The 22,979-nt window shown below is 45.1% G+C and overlaps 3 protein-coding genes and 1 long non-coding RNA gene across 5 annotated transcripts; all 4 read right to left on the bottom strand.

The window, feature by feature from the left end:
- Positions 1-4,610: 4,610 nt before the first annotated feature.
- Positions 4,611-5,120, bottom strand: LOC146551643 (kinesin-like protein KIF1B; the record flags this gene model as incomplete). The annotated part of the gene is made up of 3 exons (XM_085258248.1): positions 4,611-4,754; positions 4,848-4,969; positions 5,070-5,120. Coding segments are annotated over 3 exons (306 nt in total), but the record flags the coding sequence as incomplete, so codon positions are not given.
- A 60-nt stretch (positions 5,121-5,180) lies between these two features.
- On the bottom strand, positions 5,181-5,892 carry LOC146551642 (kinesin-like protein KIF1B). The gene is made up of 2 exons (XM_085256658.1): positions 5,594-5,892; positions 5,181-5,415 (listed from the first exon to the last, which is right to left on the bottom strand). Exons 1-2 carry the CDS (start codon positions 5,735-5,737, stop codon positions 5,230-5,232), a joined length of 330 nt encoding a protein of 109 aa, XP_085112784.1. The 5' UTR covers positions 5,738-5,892; the 3' UTR covers positions 5,181-5,229.
- A 108-nt stretch (positions 5,893-6,000) lies between these two features.
- On the bottom strand, positions 6,001-6,678 carry LOC146551641 (uncharacterized). Its single transcript, XR_014889894.1, has 3 exons — positions 6,580-6,678; positions 6,228-6,459; positions 6,001-6,129 (listed from the first exon to the last, which is right to left on the bottom strand). It is a non-coding gene; the product is annotated as an uncharacterized LOC146551641 (long non-coding RNA).
- Positions 6,679-11,936: 5,258 nt separating this feature from the next.
- On the bottom strand, positions 11,937-16,634 carry LOC146551640 (leucine-rich repeat-containing protein 31-like). Of its 2 annotated transcripts, XM_085256636.1 has the most exons (5): positions 16,477-16,634; positions 15,255-15,357; positions 14,765-14,929; positions 14,469-14,624; positions 11,937-14,195 (listed from the first exon to the last, which is right to left on the bottom strand). In XM_085256636.1, exons 2-5 carry the CDS (start codon positions 15,307-15,309, stop codon positions 13,738-13,740), a joined length of 834 nt encoding a protein of 277 aa, XP_085112762.1. In that variant the 5' UTR covers positions 15,310-15,357; positions 16,477-16,634; the 3' UTR covers positions 11,937-13,737. The 2 variants fall into 2 exon arrangements, with proteins under 2 accessions (XP_085112762.1, XP_085112761.1); XM_085256635.1 differs by lacking the exons at positions 15,255-15,357; positions 16,477-16,634 and having other exon boundaries at positions 11,937-13,579; positions 13,718-14,195; positions 14,765-15,164.
- Positions 16,635-22,979: the final 6,345 nt, after the last annotated feature.

The raw sequence follows: 22,979 nt of genomic DNA, 5'->3' as shown, positions 1-22,979 counted from the left end.
TCATTTCCTGTATTTCAGAGTAAAGACTGAAGTGACAAATGGAAACATGTTTACAGTCATGGAATAAACACTGATGGGTCATCTGTAGGAAGTTCTATTGCTGACCTGACAGACTCGACCTTGTTTACAAAGAAAGAAAGGAACTGATGACATGTGTCAGCAGAGGCTTTCAGGGTTGTTTAGAGTAGAGCTGATAGTCTTAAAGAGAACACGGCGATTATGACAATTTAACACAATGATCTGAGAAAAATATCTGTTTCTCTCATTTTTACTGTATTCTGATCAAATTTCCAACATTCTTTTAACATTTCAAAAGAAATTGTCTTTCTTCCACTTTCACACTTGGCCCTAAAAACACCAACATCCGTGCATCACCCTTGTGTCAGTCTAATGAACCTAACATGTGAGTGATACATAACACACATTCACACTGGCTGCATATATCAGTCCGGGGGGGCAGAGCAGAACTCTGTATGAATCAGACGCGCTCACATATTCAGGCTTTCCAGAGGCGTTTACCATCAGAAGAAGCAGAACAATGAATCATCAGCACCCTGCAGAAGAACACAGCAAGCAACAACTCTAACAATAAAGACGTGCTGGAGCCAAAAGATGCAGATAGCGAGTTTTAAACGATAACGCACAGGACCAAAGGGGGAGAGGGTAAAAACCCACTGCCTCCTGAGATAAAGATCAGCAAGTCAAGCTGGCAGCAGACGACACAAAACGCTCTCTGGAGGAGGCGGCGACTGTGGAGCAGGCCGACGGAGAGGCGGATCGGCAGACAGGAAGCTCCCGGGGTCCCACAACAAGATGTTGCGCGTCAGACTGGAGCAGGATATCCCCATGTTGGTGACACTGCCCATCGAGGTACAGCCCAACTTGGCAAACCAACCCTTCCCTTTCTTGGACACCACACTGGCTGATCTGGGCATCCAAGACTGAGTCTCACTCCGTGTGGGGACGTTTTTTTGTTTTTGTTTGTTTTTTAAGAAGCAATCATGTGTATATATTCAGCTCAGAGCTGAAGGAGAGGGTGGTTTGGGTTGACACCAAGAAGACCCATCCTAGAGGTACGGCGGTGGGATCCAACTGCAGGGATGTGGTCAGATGGCAGTCTGTGGAAATCAGGTGACAGTGAGAGCAACTTGATTTTCCTATTTTGTCCTTCAGATACGAGTGAAAGCCCAGATGCCAGGAGACAAGCAGCTCCAGGAGGTCCTGTACAGCACCGAGGTCCACACTGACCGCTCCTTCTGCTGCACTGGAATGGATATCCTGCCCTGGAAACAGACGTGTGCAGGTCTAGAAGCAGTTTAAATCCCATACTTTTTTGATCTGTGAGGCTCTTAATGTCATGTCTGCAGCCATGAAAGTCAGCTCAGGGTTTCTTGATTCTGATTTTTCTTTGCTGTGTCACATTTAGCTCATATCTGCATTGCCATGCCCTGAAAACAAGCTGCCGGGCTTTAGTCAGGCTCAGGGACAACGGGAGATCTGAGGAGCAACACAATGAGAACAACTAAAACTGAACAAACTTAACATCTGATTACCTTTTTTATTTATAAGAAAAAGTTTAACGCGCCAACTGTCCACAGCAAAGCTTATTATGACAAGACTGCTTTTATTCAGTGATGTCAGTGTCATCACTTCATACCTCTGAACTGACATTAGATGTATTGCATACCTTGTTAGAATTACACTGTTGAAGCATTTGTAAAAAGCTTCTGTCCTTGTTAATTTATGTTTTAGGATAAGTTTTTGGGCTGTGTAAGGTCACAGGTTGCATTTCTGAGCAGAGTAGTAAAGGTAAAGTAAGTGTTTTCAAAACTAGCCACTCAGCATGTGTACAAACAGTGAGAAATCTCTGAAGAAAACCGTTTGAAGGAGCAAGAGCACACGCGTTTCTCCACAGGTTAAAGCCCGCTTTAATAATCAACAGAGGTGTGGACTCGAGTCACATGACTTGGACTCGAGTCAGACTCGAGTCATTAATTTTATGACTTTAGACTTGACTTGAAAAAATGTTGTAAGACTTGTGACTTGACTTGGACTTTTACACCAATGACTTGGGACTTGAATTGGACTTGAACCGGTTTACTTGAAAAGACTTGATATTTTACCCCAAATATAAAATTTAACATGCATATTATATAGAAATTGAAAATGTGACGTCATTCAGGGGTAAAACCGCAAAGGATTCTGGGAACTCGTGGCAAGCGGTACTAGCGCACGCAGGCTTTCAATTGAAATCAGTCACACAGCGATAAAAAGAAACACAAAAATGTCAAGAAGCTGTTGTATTATTAACTGCAATAGCCGGTCGCATGACAGCCACGGGAAGCCGACGGGTAAAGAGATCGGTTGTTATCGGATTATGTCGTTGAAGAGAAATTGTTCGAGCCATGTTTCCGAAGTAACAAAGAGGCGACGGATGGCCTGGATTGCAGCCATTCAAAGATCAAATATAACGTCCCAGAACACTCCAGCTCACGGTTAGTCTGCTCCAAGCATTTACACGAAGGTCAGTGTTTTTTAGTAGTTAATACGTCATTTTCATAACATAATTGGTGATATAGGTTACAAGCAAGTCTGGCGCTGAACAGAAATTGTCGCGCTATGCTCCTTTATTTATTGTGCATAAATAGTGAATTGTCCTGACACAATATTGCGTTTCGCTTCTGTTATTATGGTACAGTGACAAAAACATATACTTTTATTCACAGGATAAAACAGGTTTTTTGTATCACTAATTGCCCAGTACGATTACAGCATACAGTATTATTGTCACTGCTACATTTCTGTGATGAACCAGAAATTATTTCCACTACTAATTAATTACCGTTGAGCTCAAAGGTCCTATTAATAAACGGTTAAGGAATGTGTATTTATGACGACGATTTGTGAGACTGGTAAACTTATGATACGTACGATGGTCTTTCGTTCTACACGGTGCGTTTCAAGGTCCTGTACCCATCCGTCGGTAAACTGTACCTGGGCTTGTTGCAGTGACCTGAAGTTACTAAACTTCATGAGTGTATGCACTCACTCCAAGAACCGTATGATTATAAATATGCATATAAATATGCTAAGATGAGATAGCTGACTTCATCTAACTAGCAAATGTTGTCCAGGCTACGTTGGTGATGCAGTTTTTTTTGTATGATATTTTTGTAATGCGATTTTAAAGCCGGTCCTACAACCGCATCCAAGAATAACATGCAGCTTATCTCAGAACTGTCGGTGAAAATTATTCTTGGAGCTAGGTTTAATTGAGCTGCATTTTAAAGAGGTGCAATTTCACAATTTGTGTATATTTTCTAAGTTCACTATTTTGTCATGTGTTGAGAAAAACACAGATTTTAAAATTACATGGTCTAATATTTACATTTAGCATATAACTGCAACATACTTTTTTCGTTTTTTTTTTTTTTAAAGACTCGAAAGGACTTGAAATTCAAAGTTTCAGACTTGTGACTTGACTCGGACTTTTACACCAGTGACTTGAGACTCGACTCTGACTTGCCTGACATTACTTGAGACTTGACTTGAGACTTGAGGATAAAGACTTGAGACTTACTTGAGACTTGCAAAACAATGACTTGGTCCCACCTCTGATAATCAATATGAATCAAAGACTTCTGTCAACACAAAATAAATGTAAGGAAACACACTTTCCTGTGCAACATCCAGTTTCTATAACTGACGACAAGCTTGGACCACAGTGATCTAAACTCATCCTCTACATTGGAAATGTAAACAAATGTAAATGTGGTTTTTACTGTACCAGAGCAGGGCTGTGTGTGTAGAGCACAGCCAGGCAGCTGAACACTGTATTGTTCTCTTTTTGGTCCTCTTCGAGCGGGAGACGAGCCACCAAAGCTGGCAACACCGGTCAGTGAACACATTCAGTTTTCAGGCCCCTCTTCTGTGGAACCAGCTTCCAGTTTGGATTCAGAAGACAAGATTTCAAGATTAGGCTTAAAACTTTCCTCTTTGGTAAAGTATATATTTAGGGCTGGACCAGGTGACCCTGAGTTATGCTGCAATAGATGTAGCCTGCCGGGGATTCCCATGATGCATTGAATTTTTCCTTTCCAGTCTCCTTTCTCACTCAGTATGAGTTAATAGACCTCTCTGCATTGAATCATATCTGTTATTAACCTCTGTCTCTCTTCCACAGCATGTCTTTATCCCATCTTCCTTCTCTCACCCCAACTGGTCGCAGCAGATGGCCCCGCCCCTCCCTGAGCCTGGTTCTGCTGGAGGTTTCTTCCTGTTAAAAGGGAGTTTTTCCTTCCCACTGTCGCCAAAGTGCTTGCTCATAGGGGGTCATATGATTGTTGGGTTTTTCTCTGTATCTATGAAGCGCCTTGAGGTGACTTTTGTTGTGATTTGGCGCTATATAAATAAAATTGAATTGAATTATCTGAGGAAGAAGCAGAGTTGGTTTGTTTCCAGCTGAAATCATCCAGGCTCAGGAATTTGAATCGATCCACATCATTTCTGCTTGAACTAGAGAACATGAGTGTCGACTTACATTTGGTCTGTGAGACACATGTCATAGTGACAGTATTTGGGTTAATATGGCATTACTCACCCTGGTCGCATTTCTTCAATATCAGGCACCAAGTTCAGGAACTCGTTCTTTTGCAGCCCGCGCAAGGTAGGAGGTCTCCAGAGTGGGAACCATCGGGAAGTTTTCACAGTCTGAGCAGGAGGGACTGGAGGCACGTGAGCTGTTCTCAGGGGTCCTTTAACACAAATCACACCAAGTTAGAATCAAATAGATAACCTGTCAATAACCGTTTGCAGATCGAGGTCAATGTTCCTAAAAATATGTTTACTTCTGGCCCATGGAGCCACAGCGCGAGTCCGAGAGAGAGGGGCAGGTAGAGGAAGGGGTGAGGGTGGCACTGCTGAAGCTCGTCACGGATGGATCACGTCCGATCGGTGAGATGAGAGAAAGCTGAAGTGAAACAACAGCAGGATGAGGTAGACGTCAATATAGGAACTCCCTGATGTGACACAGAAAGGCTATTTTTTTATTTCTTTGTATTATTTCTCACCTTGCAGTCACTGATGCTGTTCACCAGCTGCTTGTATTCAGTATTGAAGGTGTGTGTCAGAAGGCGCAGGCACTACAACACAACAGGAACAAGACCGATCAGCTCCGAGCAGAGAAGGAAGAAGGCAGCAACAAGAACGCCCACTAAGCCCACGTTTTTCTCACCTTGGTGGCCAGCTCCTTCTCACGCTTTCAAAGGTGGTGCTGGAGATCTGCGAGGAGACGGAGGTGGATGTGGACAGAGTGCCGGAGCTCACGCTGGGGGACAGAGACTCACTCAGGGACTTGGTGGTGGGAGCTGTTCCCACGGGAGCCGCCTCTCCCAGAAGGTGACGGGTCTTTTCCACCTGGACGAAAGATGGGGGCGAATGTGAGGTGGGGAGAAAAGGGGAGGTTAGTCATGTAAAGTCTGTACTCTAAGAAAAAACTTTTTAGAATAGCACTTTGGTCTTTGAGCTGAAAAGTCATTTTTCCCTCTACGATATTAAACAGATTTATTTCTTTATGAATCTTTTAAGGCCCCACCTCCTGCAGCTGCTCCATCTTCTCCAGCTCCCACTGGTGCTCTAGGATGAGGCTATCTCCTCTGGGCCTCCAGCCGGCCAGGTTCTCCTCTCCACGCACATAAGCCACTGATGTGTCCAGGACCTTCCTCCTCCTCCTCTGCATCCCTGCTCAGGACATGAGCCCTCATTAGGATGAAGCTCTCCACAGAATTATGATAAAACAGCTGCCGTTCTTTAAACATGTTTCATGGCCGCTCACCTGGGCTTCCAGTGTCAGACATCTTACACAAGCTCAGCTCGTAGATCCCAGTCACTCGGTTGCTATAATGAAGCAGAAGTTTTGAACAAGGAAACTTTGGAACAGGGCAGATATCTTTGATTGTGAAACAGAGATGGCCACAGTGCAGCAGCCCAGATTTACCAGTCAGCAGTTTTGGAGTATCCAGTCCCAAAGAGGTTCTTGAGAGAACGGGGTGGGGAAATCTTGGCGTCTCGGGAGTAAAAGACCGTGCAGATGTCTTTGGTGATAATGGCAGGCTGGATGCAATGGTCCAGCTGCAGAGAGGAGATAAAGGGTGTGTGTTAGACACGATGACATCAAGAGACTTAAAAACACGTACAAACAGGTACAACACGGCGGAGCAGCGGCTGACCTCCAGATACGCAGATAAGGTCATGTAGATCTTCTCTCCGTAGGGAGTGACGCGGTTGAGCAGGAGGGAACCTTTTAAGGGTGTTTTTATTTGTGCTCCCTGGCCTGGAAATAAACGGTTTCCGATCAGACCTGCTTCATCTTTGTGCCCTTGGTATCTGACTCGCTTGCTCCCCCATGCATTTTAAAAGAATCCTTCTCTTCAGCATGAAGTTCTGGCTCAGCTTTAGTGTCTGCATTACATGTACACAAAGACAGAAACATTCAATGATAAAAACACACAGTGGAATAAAATTGTAAGACGTCATCAGTTGATGCAGTTTAAGGACACTTGTTCTTCTGTGCAGTCTCACCTGGAGCTCACGTTTCTAGTTCATGCCATCATCACCAAAGATTCTTCAATTAATAGTTTAAAGATGTCCATGAATGCACTGCTAACTGCTCTTCACCCTGATAAAAATCAACATGCATTTAGAATAAGAAACACTTTTACAAAACCAAAAGCTTCACTGTACTTAGTGATTTATATGTCTAAAAAAACAGGTTCAGTTTGTATCTGAGAGAGCGGCTCAGTGGTGCTGAATTATATTTCCAATAGAAACACAATTTCATATGTTGTAGTAACAACACACTGCCACAAGATGGCAGCCTAGGCCTACTTTACCATGCTGTTCCAGTCAAAAAGAAAAAGTGACAGAGCCTTGAAAGAGTGACAGAGACACTTTTTATGAACTCATCTGTAATGTGTCACCTTTTCTGTAGGATGAAGAAGTGCTTCCCTTCTTTTAAAGTAAATACAGGCTTACAAAGATCCTCTAAACATGTTTCTGAAATAATCCTAAACACAATCATTAAATCAAAAATGCAAGAAACTATTTATTTAATCACTCTTCTTAACTTAATTCCTTAACTTAGTAAAAAAAAAAAAAAAAAATAGACAAGAACTTTTCTGCTGTCTCACCTCTGTCAGTTTTCATGCTGTTGCAAGAACAGGTGGAGGTGCAGGTGGAACTTTGACTTCAGTGTGGTTTGTATGTGCAGGCAGGAGTGTGACATCTCAGGACAGCAGAGGATTGTCGAGCACGGTGACTCCTGCTGCGACGCCCCCGTCTGACTGTCCTGAGCTCTTGGTCCTCAGCAGACGGCCCACACACTCATTCATCACCATGTCTTTACCCTGCCTGTAAGAAAGCAAAGAAAAGGCTAACATTAGAAACAGCCACCAACCAATCCCTTTTACTCCACCACCCAAAAACCAGTGAGAAACACTAGCTAGTATTAACTTGGAATCAAAGTGCACTAATCCCCAGGCTCCCAGCATAACATACAGTCCAACACAAACTCCACAAACTGTCTTGCTTCAGCTGACTTTCCTTCACCTTCTCTCCAGACAATCTGTTGTGCTCTTTTCAGCACAAAGCCACACTCCTGCTCACTGATCCTCACCTCTTTTTAACCTAGTCTCAGCAACTTTGTCCCATAGCTTGCACATCCTTTCCACCTCCATCTTTCTTCCCAGCCAACTGATACATACCTTTTCTCCTTCCTTAAAAGCCAGCCTAAGAAATTCGAGTTCATAAACGCCACAGAGAAATAAATCAGAGGAATAAAATGCAAATGATATTGCTTACACTGAACAGCAACACCCAGGTGAGGATTATCTAATGCCAAATTTTCCAAACAATGAACAAACCGTGCCCTTTGTCTCACCATGTCTAGAGTGTAGAGGTCAGCCAATGTCGCTCGGATCTGCTGCACAGCTTGAGGCTGGTCTGGGAAGAATCTGTCCAGGACTCCAGGTCTGGGGAGCACTTGCTGAACCTTCTTGGTGCCAGCCAGGTGAGCGCTGATATCTGGACACAAAGCCATAGAAAAAAAAAAGAAAAAAAATGCATCTATTAATCACCTGGATCACCTGTTGAGAAAGAAAAAAGAAAACAAGCAGAAGAGAACAAGAGTAATAGAATAAACAACATCACAATGATATATGGGAATATGACAGTAAATACTAAATATTAAACATTATTGTGCAGCACATAAGATCAACAGAACACAGTGTGCTTTGAGGTAGAAGCCAAAAAGGGTGAAGTTTGTGTGTGTGAGCACCTGTGAGCATGGACGCGCTTGTTTTTTTAAAAGGTTCCTTCATGTAATAATCTGCTAGAGGGTGTGGGGGGGCCACAGCCCCGTCCTCCAGGGCATGAAGCAGGTATGGAGGAGATCAAAACTCCAGACATCCAGAGGCCCCCAGAACACAACAGACCAAGAAAGACCAACAGAGGGGCAGCCGCGCCACTGTCCCAGAAAGAGCTGAGGAGAGTCCCAGATGAGGGCTCACTCAGCAGCCGCGGAGCAGAAGCCAGGGGGAGTTGCAGTGACGCGCCCGTGAGCTCCGCCGGCAGCCAGCTGTGCCTGAGTGACCGAGCCCCAGGCCGAGAGGCCGGGGGCACCCCACCTCCGAAGTGGCCCGAGCGAGCCCCAGGCTCCAGGCCCCGATAAGCGGCCGCCAAGGAGTGAGCCGGTGTGTACCTGGACGTCCATCCCCGGACACAAAGAACCACCAACGCACCGATGTCTGAGGGAGTCCGCCACTGGCAGGGGAAGTGGTGGTGGGTGGAGATAGGCCTCCAAACCTTGGAGGGCCTGAGATGTCCCCAGAGAGGTGGCGTCTGATACCCAACCTGACATATAGACACAGACATACAGGCACACACAGATACAAACATCCATTCCCACCCTCATGCTCTCATATGCACTTACTCCACACTCAACCAACGTGGAGACAGACATAAAGAGACGCTGTACACACGATCACACTCCCCAAGCGTACTCTACAAACCGGGTCTAGGTACCGTTGCCCCTGGAGGGGGAACTGCACCCAGACCCAGGTAGTGTTACCCTTTTCCCTGCGGTGGGGAGAGGCAGACCACCCCGACTCCGCAGCAGCAGGGAGGCCCCACACTCCAGACCGCAGTCGGACGGCCAACTCCTCCTCCTAGCCCCCCCGCTCCAGCAGGCCGCAGAGAATGGGGGTGAGAGAAGACTCCAAACCTCCCTCCACCCGCTCATTGTAGTGTTGATGCATGTGTGTTGTAAGGTGCCTTTAAAACCCAGGAGGGCATGGAGCTACCTGCCAGAGAGCAGCAGGTAAGCGCATAGTCCCTCCTGATAGCCCTCAATGTCTACGTGTATTTAAAATTGAGAGGTGGGCAACGACACCAGGGGTGGGGTGTACATGTATCGTGTATCCATGTATCCATGTATCCATGTATTGTGCCCACCCCCAAGATCCTATATGTATGTGTAATGAGAGTGTGAGTAATGTGAATGTCTAAGTTGTGGGATAAAATTGAGGCAGAGGCAGCCAGAAGGGGACAGAGGGGGGGTAGCCTCCTCTGCACCCTGGTGACACCCCCATACTCCGCGCCCCGCCAGGGAAAGGGGGCCCAGGCCCATCCAGACCGGGGCCCAGTGCAGCAGCGCCTCCCGGCCCCACAGAGCCCGGGACAGTCCACCCAACCCCACCACAGAGAAAACTGCACCCACCCCACCATCCACTCATCTTCCAGACTACATAAGACAATAGACGCCCAGGCTGAGATCTTCCTCCACCTCTCCTGTATCTCCCCCTCCTGCAGAGAGAGTTCCTGAAGAGCGGAAAGCTCCAGAGAGTTGCAGCATGGCCTGGAGGTGTCACTATCACAATCTGCGGGGAGTATGATCATTTGTTTTGAAAAAAGAAGACCCAAATGCAGACTCACAGGCTGGCAAGGATAAACTAAAGGCAGCCTGTTTATTTTGGACGGAGAGAATGATATGAAATATCTGACAGGGAACTGAGAAACTCAGAAACCTATACTGGGGGATAACACTAGGAAACATGACCAGTGAAGCTGGGTGACGAAAGGAGAAGATTAAACAATAAACACACAGGACGGTTATTAGGGAAGAGGAGACGGCAGGGACAAATCAGGAGTAACGAGACAGTTACAGCAAAACTCAACATAACCAACAAAATAAAATAGGAAGCACGTGTTTTGATCGCTGGCTCCAGTCTGCATGCTGAAGCTTCCTTTGGTTACAAGATACAGAACCAACGTTAGTGTGAATGAGACTATGAGAATGTTATATAGCATTTGCTCCACTTTGAATTCAGTTTGAAGAAGTAAAGAGACAAACAAACTTAAAAGAGACCATAGGATAAAAAAACACAGACACCGCAAAAGGACGAAACACGGGCAAGAAGCAAAGTAAACAGAAAAGGAAGCAAGGAAATAGAAAGATAAGATCCACATGAATAGAATAGACAAAATATGAGTGCTTCAAGCAAACTGTGCAGGAATAAAATATAAATAGCGAACAGCAGAAATAAATAACAAATGGGGGAAAATATGTAGGATGAACAGGAACAAAGACACTGGAGAACAAAGTGGTGAGGGTTACTCAGACCACCATTAACTGACTAAATACATGGGAACTGGCAAAGTGAGACGCGGTCACAGAGAGTGACAAGGTACAAGGCGCACAAAAAGAGGGACTGGCAAAATTAGACGTCTATCAGAAGTACAGAATACAGAGACAGACAGGCAGACAGTGAAACAAACATGGAGACAAAACCTGCTACACACAGAGACAACACTAACACGGCCTGAACATGAAAGGAAACAAATTTAGACCAGCAACTAAGAGGAAGCACTAATTTGGAAGGGAAATAATACCAGACATATGGTGCACTCTGAATATCACCAGTCTGTTGCAAAGCTAACAGAGAGACAGACAAGCATTCACACCTACAGCTAATTTAAAGATACCACTTCAGCGTCACAGCTGGGTCCTTCTCTGTGTTATAAACGACACAGAGAAGGCCCCAGCTGTGACGCCACAGTAGTTCATTTGTTGACATCGATGTAGTCTCTCAGGAACGAGGGCGAAATGCCAACGACCGCCTGTCTGTTTTCAGGGCTGTATTTGAAGCCATGCTCCAATCAGGCAAAGTTTTAAGTGTTGCACATTTCGATGGGTTTCTTTCAGCTGACATAGTTTCCATTTGGGTCATGTGGTGTTAGATACCCCAGCGTGTGGTCAGAGGGTGAAGAGCCCGGACGATTAGTGGGATTTTAGGTGTGGTGTAAAAATGACGCTGCAACTTTAAAAACGTTGTTGCTTTAAGGATTAACGTACAACCATACTTGGGCTGAGTTTGACACTGGTTCTCTTCAGTAATTAAAATAGCTTTAACACATGATAAGATCAAATGTCAGCTACACTGTGACAGTCGAGGGGCCACACTCAGATATATTTATTCGCTTGTTCTCTTTGTGTGATAAGAGTTTCCATCTGAATTTAACCCCTGTGTGGGGCTGATCTTTCATTTCATTTTATTTCAAGCTCAGATTCTTTGCCTTTGGCACATTTTCTGTGACGAGACTTCAAACCATTCCCACCGTCCTTATTAATCAACATGGTGAAGTGATTCTTCGCAAGGTGATGGGATAGGAAGAGTTTCAGAAAATGAGGCCTTTTGTCTTTATTGGAGAGGTCAGTGCAGACAGGACGGATGGGGGGAAGGCGAGGGGGGAATGACACACAGGAAACGGTGTTGGTCAGACCCAAAGACAGGCGTGGGCAGTGAGGACTCTCACCTTCAGACTCACTGTCTAATCAGTCTGACAGTGAGTCTGAAGACAGAGCAACCCAACACACGTTACTATGTTCATCATCATCATCATTGTTTATTTATATAGCACTTTAAAAACACACAAGGCTGACCAAACTGCTGAACAATAGAAACATAATAGATACCATAAGAATAATAAATACGATACAATAATAAACATAGCGAAAAACAATAAAATACAAGTCAGTCAACCACTGAGTCAAAAGCCAGTGAATAAAAATGCTTTTTCAATCTGGATTTAAAAACCAGCACTGATGTCGATTGCCTAATGTGAAGAGGAAGATTATTCCAAAGCTTAGGAGCCACGATAGAGAACGCTCGGTCTCCTCTCAGTTTCAGCCGTGATTTGGGGACTGAGAGCAACAGCTGCTCAGCTGACCGGAGCGAACGAGTGGGGACATAGGGCTTCAGCAGGTGCCAGACCATTTAAAGATTTAAAAACCAATAAAAGAACTTGAAAATGAATCCTAAATTCAATTGGAAGCCAGTGCAGGGAGGCCAAGAGTGATGTTATCACTAAGCAGGACATTAAATCAAATTAATGAGACACCAAAACAAGAGCTGGAGCCCAAGACAGCCATGAAGTCACAGTGTACACAAATACACAAGAAACACAGAAACCAGCTGGGTGGATGTGGCTCGGGAACCTTCTGTTACCTTGAACGTCGGTGTTTTGAACGCTGGCTGCTCCAGTCTGCTTGTATTTGTCCAAGATTTCCCCTCATATCTTGGTTATGGTTATTTTTTCTTTTATTAAACTGATCACACTCCTGTTCATGAATAGAAAAAAACCCCATCAGTGTATTTTCACTTAAACAAGCAGCTGTTTTTTTTGCATTAAAGTTATATAAAAATGTAACAGTGCAAATTCCTCGCTGACAGTTTAACCAAAAGGCATTTCCAGTGGAAAGTAGCCGACATATCCTCAGCATAACCATGTATAATATCCACAAAACCTGAGAAGGTTGGAGAGAAGGTAGGTGAACTCTGCTGGGATCTGCGTTTAACAAAGTGTCTAAAGACGAAACAAAGAAATCTTTCTGTAAATGTTCAGATGCACAGACTGGACTGAAAAAGAGTGAAAAAGCAGCTAACGTCCAAAAATAAGAAAACTTTGAAAGAACTCCAAAAAAACCTGGAGAACTTTTGCTCAAAAAACAGTTTTGTTTTTTTTAAATTACAAGGCAATCTGACAAAATGTCATCAAATGAGACTCAAGACTTCTGCAGGTCTCTGCCATGACTCAATTTTTTTTCTTAACGGCAGAAACAATTGTTCCTTTTTTACTTTGTTTCTATTTTCTCTTCTTGTTTTTATCTGTTGAACAACAAACAACATTCATGCTGATTCACATAATATCCTGTCTCTACTCTCTGGGATTTCCTCGTAGCTCTTTGATGCAAAGAACATCCATCAAACGCTCCAGCTTGTGCTCAACATCATCGTGAACGGTGATGGTACTCTGACGAGAAAATACTCAGTCGACCTTTTGGTTGATTTGTTAAAGAACCCCAAAATAGCTGATTACCTAACAAGGTATGCAGATAATTCACAGCTCTTTTCCTGAATAGCTGCTTTAAAACTCTGCTGAAAGCCTTTGTCCATTTCCAGGTATCCCCACTTCTCGGCATGTGTGTCTCAAGTGTTAGGACTGCTGCATTGGAAAGACCCAGACCCTGCAGCCAAGGTGAGAGACGACAAATATGATAACCCACACCAGCTGTGCTTAACTCTGTAAGTTCCCAGTATTCCCTGAAACCATCACGTGTGACACAGTTTACATCAGACGTGATGCAGCTGACGTCAACACTGACCTTCTTGTGGTAACAGAGACTTAAAAAAATAATAATAAAGCAACAAAGTGGGTCGCTCTTTGACAGTAAATTCCAGTGCGGTCCGCTCCAATCTCCTCAGGCTGACTCTCTTCTAGGCTCTCCTGACTGTTCCCTTTACATGCTGATGATGTGTCTTGTAAATCTGGATCCCTTTCCAGCAGGACGCTCCTCTTTTTCAGACAGTACCTCAGCTGCTCTCTCTCCTGACAGTCAGCTGTCCACCTCTGCATGGCCAGTCGAGCCAGCGCCGGCATTTGAGGCAGAGCTCGGAGCAGAGCGGGCAGCCAGGCTGAGCACGGAGCAGAGGTTGAAGGTCGCAAACTGACATCCACGTCTTCCAGAGAGCCCAGACCTCCTGCTGCAAACAGACTGCACCAACCGTTGTCTCCCACCAAGCTGTTGTAGGACAGATCCAGTGCACGGAGTGAGGAGAGACAGCCCCGTCTGCACACGGCAGCTGCACAGAGGAAGAGGACCCATTGATAACTGATCACTTTATGCCTGTTCACTTTACTGTTTTGTTCACAATGTTTCTGATGGAGACAAAAATAACACCGAATAGTTTCATTGTTTTGTTTTATACGACAGCTACAGATGCTGGCAGCATGAAATAAATGAAAGAAATATCAATTTCCTTCAGGCTTTACTTGTCTTAATATACATTTATGCAGCCTAATGATCCACTACAGACCAAAAAAGAAAAAGTATAATGTCATTGTGTGTTAGTTACCCAGATGTTGCATGTCATCAGTGGTGAGCTCGCAGCTGCAAAGACGGAGCTCGCTGACGACTGATGGCTGCAGAGCATCCAGCAGGAGCGCCAAGTGACCGCCAACCACTTTACACCAGGAAATATCCACCGTGCGCAGATAGGACACCGCCAGGGCTGATGCATAAACACAAAGTTTTCACCATTTCAGGCTAGAGGGTGGAAGAGGTATTCAGGGAGAATGACTTGAAGGAAAACTTCTATAAATAAACAAGTGTGTGTGTGTGTGTGTGTGTGTGTGTGTGTGTGTGTGTTACCCAGAGCAGTGAAGGACTCGTTGCTCATGTAGCAGCTGTTGAATGGCAGCCGCCTCATTTGTGTCGCAGGGAGGGCGGAGACCAGCAGGTGGACCACACCTCCCACTTCCTTATTGGATGACACATCAAGCTCGGTCAGTGCAGTGAGAGAGGGCAGCACCTGGACTGAAAAACAACGAGTCACATGACTGCTGCAGCGAGCATGCGATTAGTGTCCGGCGTGTGAGATTGGTAGCAACTGACTCAGAGCCTCTAGATCATCTCGCGTGAGGCAACACAGGTGGAGGTCGAGTCTCTCCAGGTGTGTGACGTGAGCCAGGTGAAAGGTGAGGCGGCTCAGTCCACCAGCTAGAAGCAGCTTTACAGTATATTAATCAGAACAATGCTGCTCTCTAATGTATCTTGGTAAAGTGCAGAAAAATCTAATGTTTTATATGATACAGTGTGATTTCAGTAACATATCATAATGGAGGCTTCAGCAAGTACTTACGAAGGAAATCTCTCCTCTGCTCTTCAGTTAGTTCATCAAATACCTCCCAAAACATCTGTATGGTGGGGTGGCGGTCATGATATCTCCAACCATAACTTGTGTTCTGAAAACAGTGGACAATGACATAGAGTTTGTAAGGTCAGGCATACACTATGTTGCCAAAAGTATTCCCTAACACATCCAAATCATTCAATTAATGTGTTCCAATCACTTCCATGGACACAGGTGTATTAAATCAAGCACCTAGGCATGCAGACTACTTCTACAAACATGTGTGAAAGGACGAGTCGCTCTCAGGAACTGAATGAATTCCAGCATGGTAATGTGATAGGATGCACCAGTGCAACAAGTCCAGTCATGAAATTTCCTCGCTATTAAATATTCCATAGTCAGCTGTTAGTGATATTATAACAAAGTGGAAGTAATTGGAAATGACAGCGAGTCAGCTGATGCTAAGGCTCATAGTGCACTTAAGTCACCAATATCTGCAGTCTGCTGTTGTTACAGATGTCCAAACTTCATTGGTTTCCATGGCTGAGCAGCTGCATCCCAGCCTTACACTGACAAACACAATGCAAAGCGTCAGATGGAGTGATTTAAGCATCTCAACACTGGACTCTAAAGCAGTGGAGATGTGTTTACTGGAGTGACGAATCACACTTCTCTGACTGGCAATCCGATGGATGTGTCAGGGTTTGGTGGTTGCCAGAAGTACTTGTCTGACTGCACTGTGCCAAGTGTAAAGTGTGGGCATGTGTGCACATGGCTGGGCACCAGTGCACAATACAAGGTCCATAAAGACATGGATGAGTGAGTTTGGTGTAGAAGAACTGGACTAGCCTGCACAGAGTCCTGACCTCAACCTGATAGAACATCTTTGGGATGAATTAGTGCAGCAACTGTGAGCCAGGCCTTCTCCTCCAACGTCAGTGTCTGACACCACAAATGCACCTCTGGAAGAATAGTCAAAAAATTCCCATAAACACACCTAAACCTTGTGGAAAGCTTTCCCAGAAGAGTGGAAGCAGTTATAGCTGCGAAGGGTGGGCTGACTATTATATTATACTATCATACAAAAGTCTGGATTAAGACTGAGATGTGACACAAGTTCATATTTGTGTTAAAGCAGCCGACTGAATGCTTTTGACAGTATGCAGTACACAGTTATTGTGCTACAGGACAGCTGTGAAACTACAGCCTGTGTCTGTTTGGCTGACTGTACCTGTTTGAACTTTTCCCAGTCATGCACGTCCTGGCCGACCAGCACTCCCTGCAGCTCCTCTGGTCGAAACAGCCTCACCAAATCCTGCTCACACACCAGGAAGAAGCCTCGCTTGAACTCCTGGAACAGATTCTCCACTGATGTGTTGAAGGCATGATTCACATAGGCCTCCACAAACTCCTTCCTGTTTAGGAGGGAAAATGTTAAATTAGCAAACATTTCACAGAGACAAAGGTGCTGCAGATGAACCTCACAAACACTTCATGTTTTATATTTACCTCATATTAAGACCTACTAAGGACCTGATTGTTTTTAATTATGTCCTGATACATAAAACCTGAGAGCTCACATAACTGCATATGCTCAGAATAGACAGCACACATGGATACAAATTACTGCCTTGCAGCAGCAATCTTCAGACCATCACTATGAGCTCCATACAAGGTTACACTGTTCCTGTTATTAACAGCAGGGGGCACTATCAGCCACAGACTGGGAGCCAGATATGCTCTGCTGGTGCCTCATTGTTACAGAGGAAAGACTCTATAGTGAGAAACAGCTGAGGGGGAAACACTGATCTGGAAACGTCTGAGTGTTACAGAGGATATACATAGCACTGTGGTTCAGTGTCACACAATCACAAACAAATACAGCAAAGTACTAAAAAGGGTGTTGCCTCCAAAGATTGCTTTTACTGGTTTGGAGCTTAGGAGGCTTAATAACAACAGGCATGAATGAAGACAGATCAGAACAGCTGTTTGATCACAGCATCCAGTACCAACACAATCATCCACACTCAAGAGCCTGTTGGCTTCAGAGTCAGCAGCTGAATGTCTAAAATATCAAATGTCATTTTTGGTCCATCAGCTACAGCATGAACTGCTTAAAGTGAGAAGCAGCCTGAAGCCCGACAGATTCATCTTTCCAGACTGAAAATATCTCAGAGTGAACCGAGTGGTGCGTTTTCAGGGTGATCTCACAAAGTCAAATCCCTTTAATGATGTTCTGTCCTGTCTTCCTCTATCAAAAGCACACAAACACTATAAAACATTGTTTCGGTGCTTTGGGGTTTTGTTTTCTACACAGAGGTATAGCACGACTAGACCCTAAAGGCAGGCTGCTCACCTACAACCAGCTCACGAACATCTTTCCAATGGAGCTCGCTGCCTTTCTCGTGGATGAGGGTCACTGTGATCCTCCGCTGGATCCCCTGCAGCAAACATAACAGGAGCTCAGGATCACAGTGAGCACAGCTAGAGCAACATTACGCTTTAAAAGAAGATATTCAACTGTGTACAAAGGAAGCAGTTACCACTGTGTGAGTAATAAGGAAACAACATGTGCACCAATCCTGTACCTGGTGCAGCAGGTAGGTACCATGACAGGGCAGGCCTCCACTGTGATCCACGATGGCTGGGATGTACCTGTGCATGGAGGGAGGAGGTGACACAACATCCCAACTTATAATATTCTTCCTGGAGATCATTTTTATGGTTCCTTTAAAGCTTGTGCGTGAATATAACACTCCAGGTGGATACTCACTCTCCAGTGGGCTCCAGCTCGCTGATCTCAAACCAGACCAGCAGGTCGTACTTGCTGACACACTGACCCAGGTTGGATTTGGTGATGGTGTTCAACTTGGAGGCTGCAACTGGCACACACACACACACACACACACACACACACACACACACACACACACACACACACACACACACACACACACACACACACACAAGTATAAATAAAGACCGGGGCAGTTTCTTAGTGCGAGTCTCAGTCTGGAGGCTGCCCTTGCTAGCAAGAAGTTCTGTGTGTTTACTGTCTTTACTGAAGAAGTGTTTTAGAATATTTTCCCTAACATTAGGCAAATGAGTATTTTGTCCACATCATCCTCTTCATGCATGTTGTCTTACTCCAAGCTGTATAGGCTCGAAAGCCTACTACCAATTAAGCATATTAGGTGATGTGCATCCCTGTAATGAGAAGGGGTGTGGTCTAATGACATCAACACCCTATATCAGGTGTGCATAATTATTAGGCAACGTCCTTTCCTTTGGCAAAATGGGTCAAAAGAAGGACTTAACAGGCTCAGAAAAGTCAAAAATAGTGAGATATCTTGCAGAGGGATGCAGCAGTCTCAAAATTGCAAAGCTTCTGAAGCGTGATCATCGAACAATCAAGCGTTTCATTCAAAATAGTCAACAGGGTCGCAAGAAGCGTGTGGAAAAACCAAGGCGCAAAATAACTGCCCATGAACTGAGAAAAGTCAAGCGTGCAGCTGCCAAGATGCCACTTGCCACCAGTTTGGCCATATTTCAGAGCTGCAACATCACTGGAGTGCCCAAAAGCACAAGGTGTGCAATACTCAGAGACATGGCCAAGGTAAGAAAGGCTGAAAGACGACCACCACTGAACAAGACACACAAGCTGAAACGTCAAGACTGGGCCAAGAAATATCTCAAGACTGGTTTTTCTAAGGTTTTATGGACTGATGAAATGAGAGCGAGTCTTGATGGGCCAGATGGATGGGCCCGTGGCTGGATTGGTAAAGGGCAGAGAGCTCCAGTCCGACTCAGACGCCAGCAAGGTGGAGGTGGAGTACTGGTTTGGGCTGGTATCATCAAAGATGAGCTTGTGGGGCCTTTTCGGGTTGAGGATGGAGTCAAGCTCAACTCCCAGTCCTACTGCCAGTTTCTGGAAGACACCTTCTTCAAGCAGTGGTACAGGAAGAAGTCTGCATCCTTCAAGAAAAACATGATTTTCATGCAGGACAATGCTCCATCACACACGTCCAAGTACTCCACAGCGTGGCTGGCAAGAAAGAGTATAAAAGAAGAAAAACTAATGACATGGCCACCTTGTTCACCTGATCTGAACCCCATTGAGAACCTGTGGTCCATCATCAAATGTGAGATTTACAAGGAGGGAAAACAGTACACCTCTCTGAACAGTGTCTGGGAGGCTGTGGTTGCTGCTGCACGCAATGTTGATGGTGAACAGATCAAAACACTGACAGAATCCATGGATGGCAGGCTTTTGAGTGTCCTTGCAAAGAAAGGTGGCTATATTGGTCGCTGATTTGTTTTTGTTTTGTTTTTGAATGTCAGAAATGTATATTTGTGAATGTGGAGATGTTATATTGGTTTCACTGGTAAAAATAAATAATTGAAATGGGTATATATTTGTTTTTTGTTAAGTTGCCTAATAATTATGCACAGAGTCACCTGCACACACAGATATCCCCCTAAAATAGCTAAAACTAAAAACAAACTAAAAACTACTTCCAAAAACATTCAGCTTTGATATTAATGAGTTTTTTGGGTTCAGTGAGAACATGGTTGTTGTTCAATAATAAAATTATTGCTCAAAAATACGACTTGCCTAATAATTCTGCACTCCCTGTATTGTCTTATGTAGTCTGGAAGATGAGTGGATGACGGGGTGGGTGCAGTTTTCTCTGTGGTGGGGTTGGGTGGACTGTCCCGGGCTCTGTGGGGCCGGGCGGCGCTGGTGCACTGGGCCCCGGCCCGGATGGACCTGGGCCCCCTTTCCCTGGCGGGTCGCGGAGTATGGGGGTGCCTACTGGGGTCAGCGGGGGAGCTGGCCCCAGGGAGGGGACACTTGCCCCTCCCTTCCTTCCCTCCCCATCTCCAGCTACCTCCCTCTTCCCGCTCCACCACAACCACCCACACATGCAGGGCTTTGGAGTAGGGGTATGTCACCAGGGTGCAGGGGAGGCACCACCCCTCTGTGCCCTTCTGGCTGCCTCTGCCTCAATTTTATCCCACAACTTAGACATTCACATTACTCACACTCTCATTACACATACATGTGTATGTGTAATGACCCTTGGGGGTGGGCACGCTACACGGAATCCAAGTTACCATCAGGGTGTACACCTCACCCCTGGCGTCGTTGCCCACCTCTCAATTTTAAATACACGTAGACATTGAGGGCTAGCAGGAGGGACTATGCGCTTACCTGCTGCTCTCTGGCAGGTAGCTCCATGCCCTCCTGGGTTTTAAATGCAGGGAGGTTTGGAGTCTTCACACACACCCGTTCTCTGTGACCTGCTGGAGCAGGGGGGGCTAGGAGGAGGAGTTGGGGTCTGGAGTGTGGGGCCTCCCTGCTGCTGCGGAGTCGGGGCGGTCTGCTTCTCCCCACCGCAGGGAAAAGGGTAACACCACCTGGGTCTGGGTGCAGTTCCCCCCTCCAGGGGCCTAGACCCGGTTCGTGAAGTACGCTTGGGGAGTGTGATCATGTGTACAGCGTCTCTTTATGTCTGTCGCCACGTTGGTTGAGTGTGGAGTAGGTGCATATGAGAGCATGAGGGTGGGAATGGATGTTTGTATATGTGTGTGCCTGTATGTCTGTGTCTATATGTCAGGTTGGGTATCAGACGCCACCTCTCTGGGGACATCTCAGGCCCTCCAAGGTTTGGAGGCCTATCTCCCCCTACCACCACTTCCCCTGCCAGTGGCGGACTCCCTCAGGTGTCGGTGCGTTGGTGGTTCTTTGTGTCCGGGGATGGACGTCCAGGTACACACCGGCTCACTCCTTGGCGGCCGCTTATCGGGGCCTGGAGCCTGGGGCTCGCTCGGGCCACTTCGGAGGTGGGGTGCCCCCGGCCCCTCGGCCTGGGGCTCGGTCACTCAGGCGCAGCTGGCTGCCGGCGGAGCTCACGGGCGCGTCACTGCAACTCCCCCTGGCTTCTGCTCCACGGCTGCTGAGTGAGCCCTCATCTGGGACTCTCCTCAGCTCTTTCTGGGACAGTGGCGCAGCTGCCCCTCCGTTGGTCTTCCTTGGTCTCTTGTGTTCTGAGGGCCTCTGGATGTCTGGAGTCTTGATCTCCTCCATACCTGCTTCATGCCCTGGAGGACGGGGCTGTGGCTCCCCCCACTCCCTAGCAGATCGTTACATGGAGAAACCTTTGGAATGCAAGCATGCTGATCCACACAGGTATGCACACAGGTGTACACACGGGTATTCACAGACGCGGACTACAGCTTTCTTGGCTGCTGCCTCAAAGCACATTGTGCGCTGTCTATCTTGCGTGCTGCACAATATCGTTTATTACTTAGTATCTACTGATATCTACTGCTAGCTAGCAGATCATTACATGAAGGAACCTTTTAAATACAAGCGCGTCTTTTAAAAAAAAACAAGCGCGTCCATGCTCACAGGTGTACAAACGGGTGATCACACCCACAAACTACACCCTTTTTGGCTCCTACCTCAAAGCACACTATGTTCTGTTGATCTTATGTGCTGCACAATAATGTTTAATATTTAGTATTTATTGTCATATTCCCATATATCATTGTTATGTTGTTTATTCTATTACTCTTGTTTTCTTCTGCTTGTTTTCTTTTTTCTTTCTCAACAGGTGATCCAGGTGATCGATATATGCATTTTTTTTCTCTGCTTAATCTGTTGGTTTTTGTCTTTTGCCCTTCTCCCCCGTCCCTCTTCTCAGCTGTTTCTCTTTCCCTCTTTCTTTCTCCCCTTCTTTCCCCCAGTCAAGTCTGTCCCGTATTCAGTAAATGAAAATAAAATAAACAATAAAAGGTGAATCAAATGGACCATTACGGCAAGGCTGGGATGGTCAATTTGGTAAAGTAAATCCATTGGGCATCTTTCTTTGCCTTTAGACAATAATTCTGATGGCAAAAGGCCAAACGGGACAGGCAAAAAAAAAAGAAAAAAAAAAGAGAAACACAAATGAACTCAGAGACACAGACTGATGCGACAAAACAAGTTAGTAGGTGTACAGCGTAAACTGTAGTCTATAGTAGAGATGGCACGATACCACTTTTTTATGTCCGATACCGATACCGATATCATAAATTTGGATATCTGCCGATACCGATATGAATCCGATATAGTGTTTTTTAATCAACAAAACTGTTTTTTAAAATATCTTGCTGCATTTTGCAAGTCTGCAAGTTCATACTCAAGTTTAAAACAACAACTACACTAAAGCTATTCTGTTATACCTGTATACAAAAAAAATATTTCATAGTTCAGCAATACTGATCAATCTAATAAACTTAGACCTACACCATCCTCCCTATTCTGGTATTTAGCGTAAATATTAAGCAACCTAACTAATAGGGTTCCAACTCCCAGCAACAACAAAAATAAATAAATAAAAAATAGGGAACCACCCCTCACGCTCCACCTCATGATGCTTAATCAACGTAATAAACCTTAATTTGATGCAGTGTGAAAAAAAAATGCACAGAAATCAATTATTTTTCAAGAAATATTAAATAGATTCAACATCTTTCTTCAGCAAAATTGCAGACTGCACAGATGGTACCTTCCCAAAGGAAAATGTACTATAGCTTACTAGGGTATATATATTAGACTTAATAGTCACTATATACAGTAATTGACTTCTATTCATTTTACATCAAATTAAAACTTTGGGTGTCAGATAATTATTTATTAAAAGCTCGACATTTTAAATGAGAATAAGAAAGAAAAGTATGTCTTTG

This window comes from Mchenga conophoros, linkage group LG19 (genome assembly GCF_057382185.1).
Source record: "Mchenga conophoros isolate Kocher_MC1m ecotype Shallow Benthic linkage group LG19, M_conophoros_male_GT1.1, whole genome shotgun sequence".
NCBI lineage: Eukaryota > Metazoa > Chordata > Actinopteri > Cichliformes > Cichlidae > Mchenga > Mchenga conophoros.
The sequence above is the reverse complement of the archived record's forward strand: the minus strand, read 5'-3'. Positions and strand labels throughout refer to the sequence as shown.

Coding starts and splice junctions, on each gene's coding strand:
- LOC146551642 (XM_085256658.1), bottom strand. CDS start 5,737: ATGCAGAGGAGGAGGAGGAAGGTCCTGGACACATCAGTGGCTTATGTG. Junction 5,416..5,593: donor AGATGGAGCAGCTGCAGGAG/GTGGGGCCTTAA, acceptor TCTTTCGTCCAG/GTGGAAAAGACCCGTCACCT.
- LOC146551640 (XM_085256636.1), bottom strand. CDS start 15,309: ATGTTTTGGGAGGTATTTGATGAACTAACTGAAGAGCAGAGGAGAGAT. Junction 14,625..14,764: donor CGAGTCCTTCACTGCTCTGG/GTAACACACACA, acceptor TTTATGCATCAG/CCCTGGCGGTGTCCTATCTG. Junction 14,196..14,468: donor TGATGACATGCAACATCTGG/GTAACTAACACA, acceptor TCCTCTGTGCAG/CTGCCGTGTGCAGACGGGGC.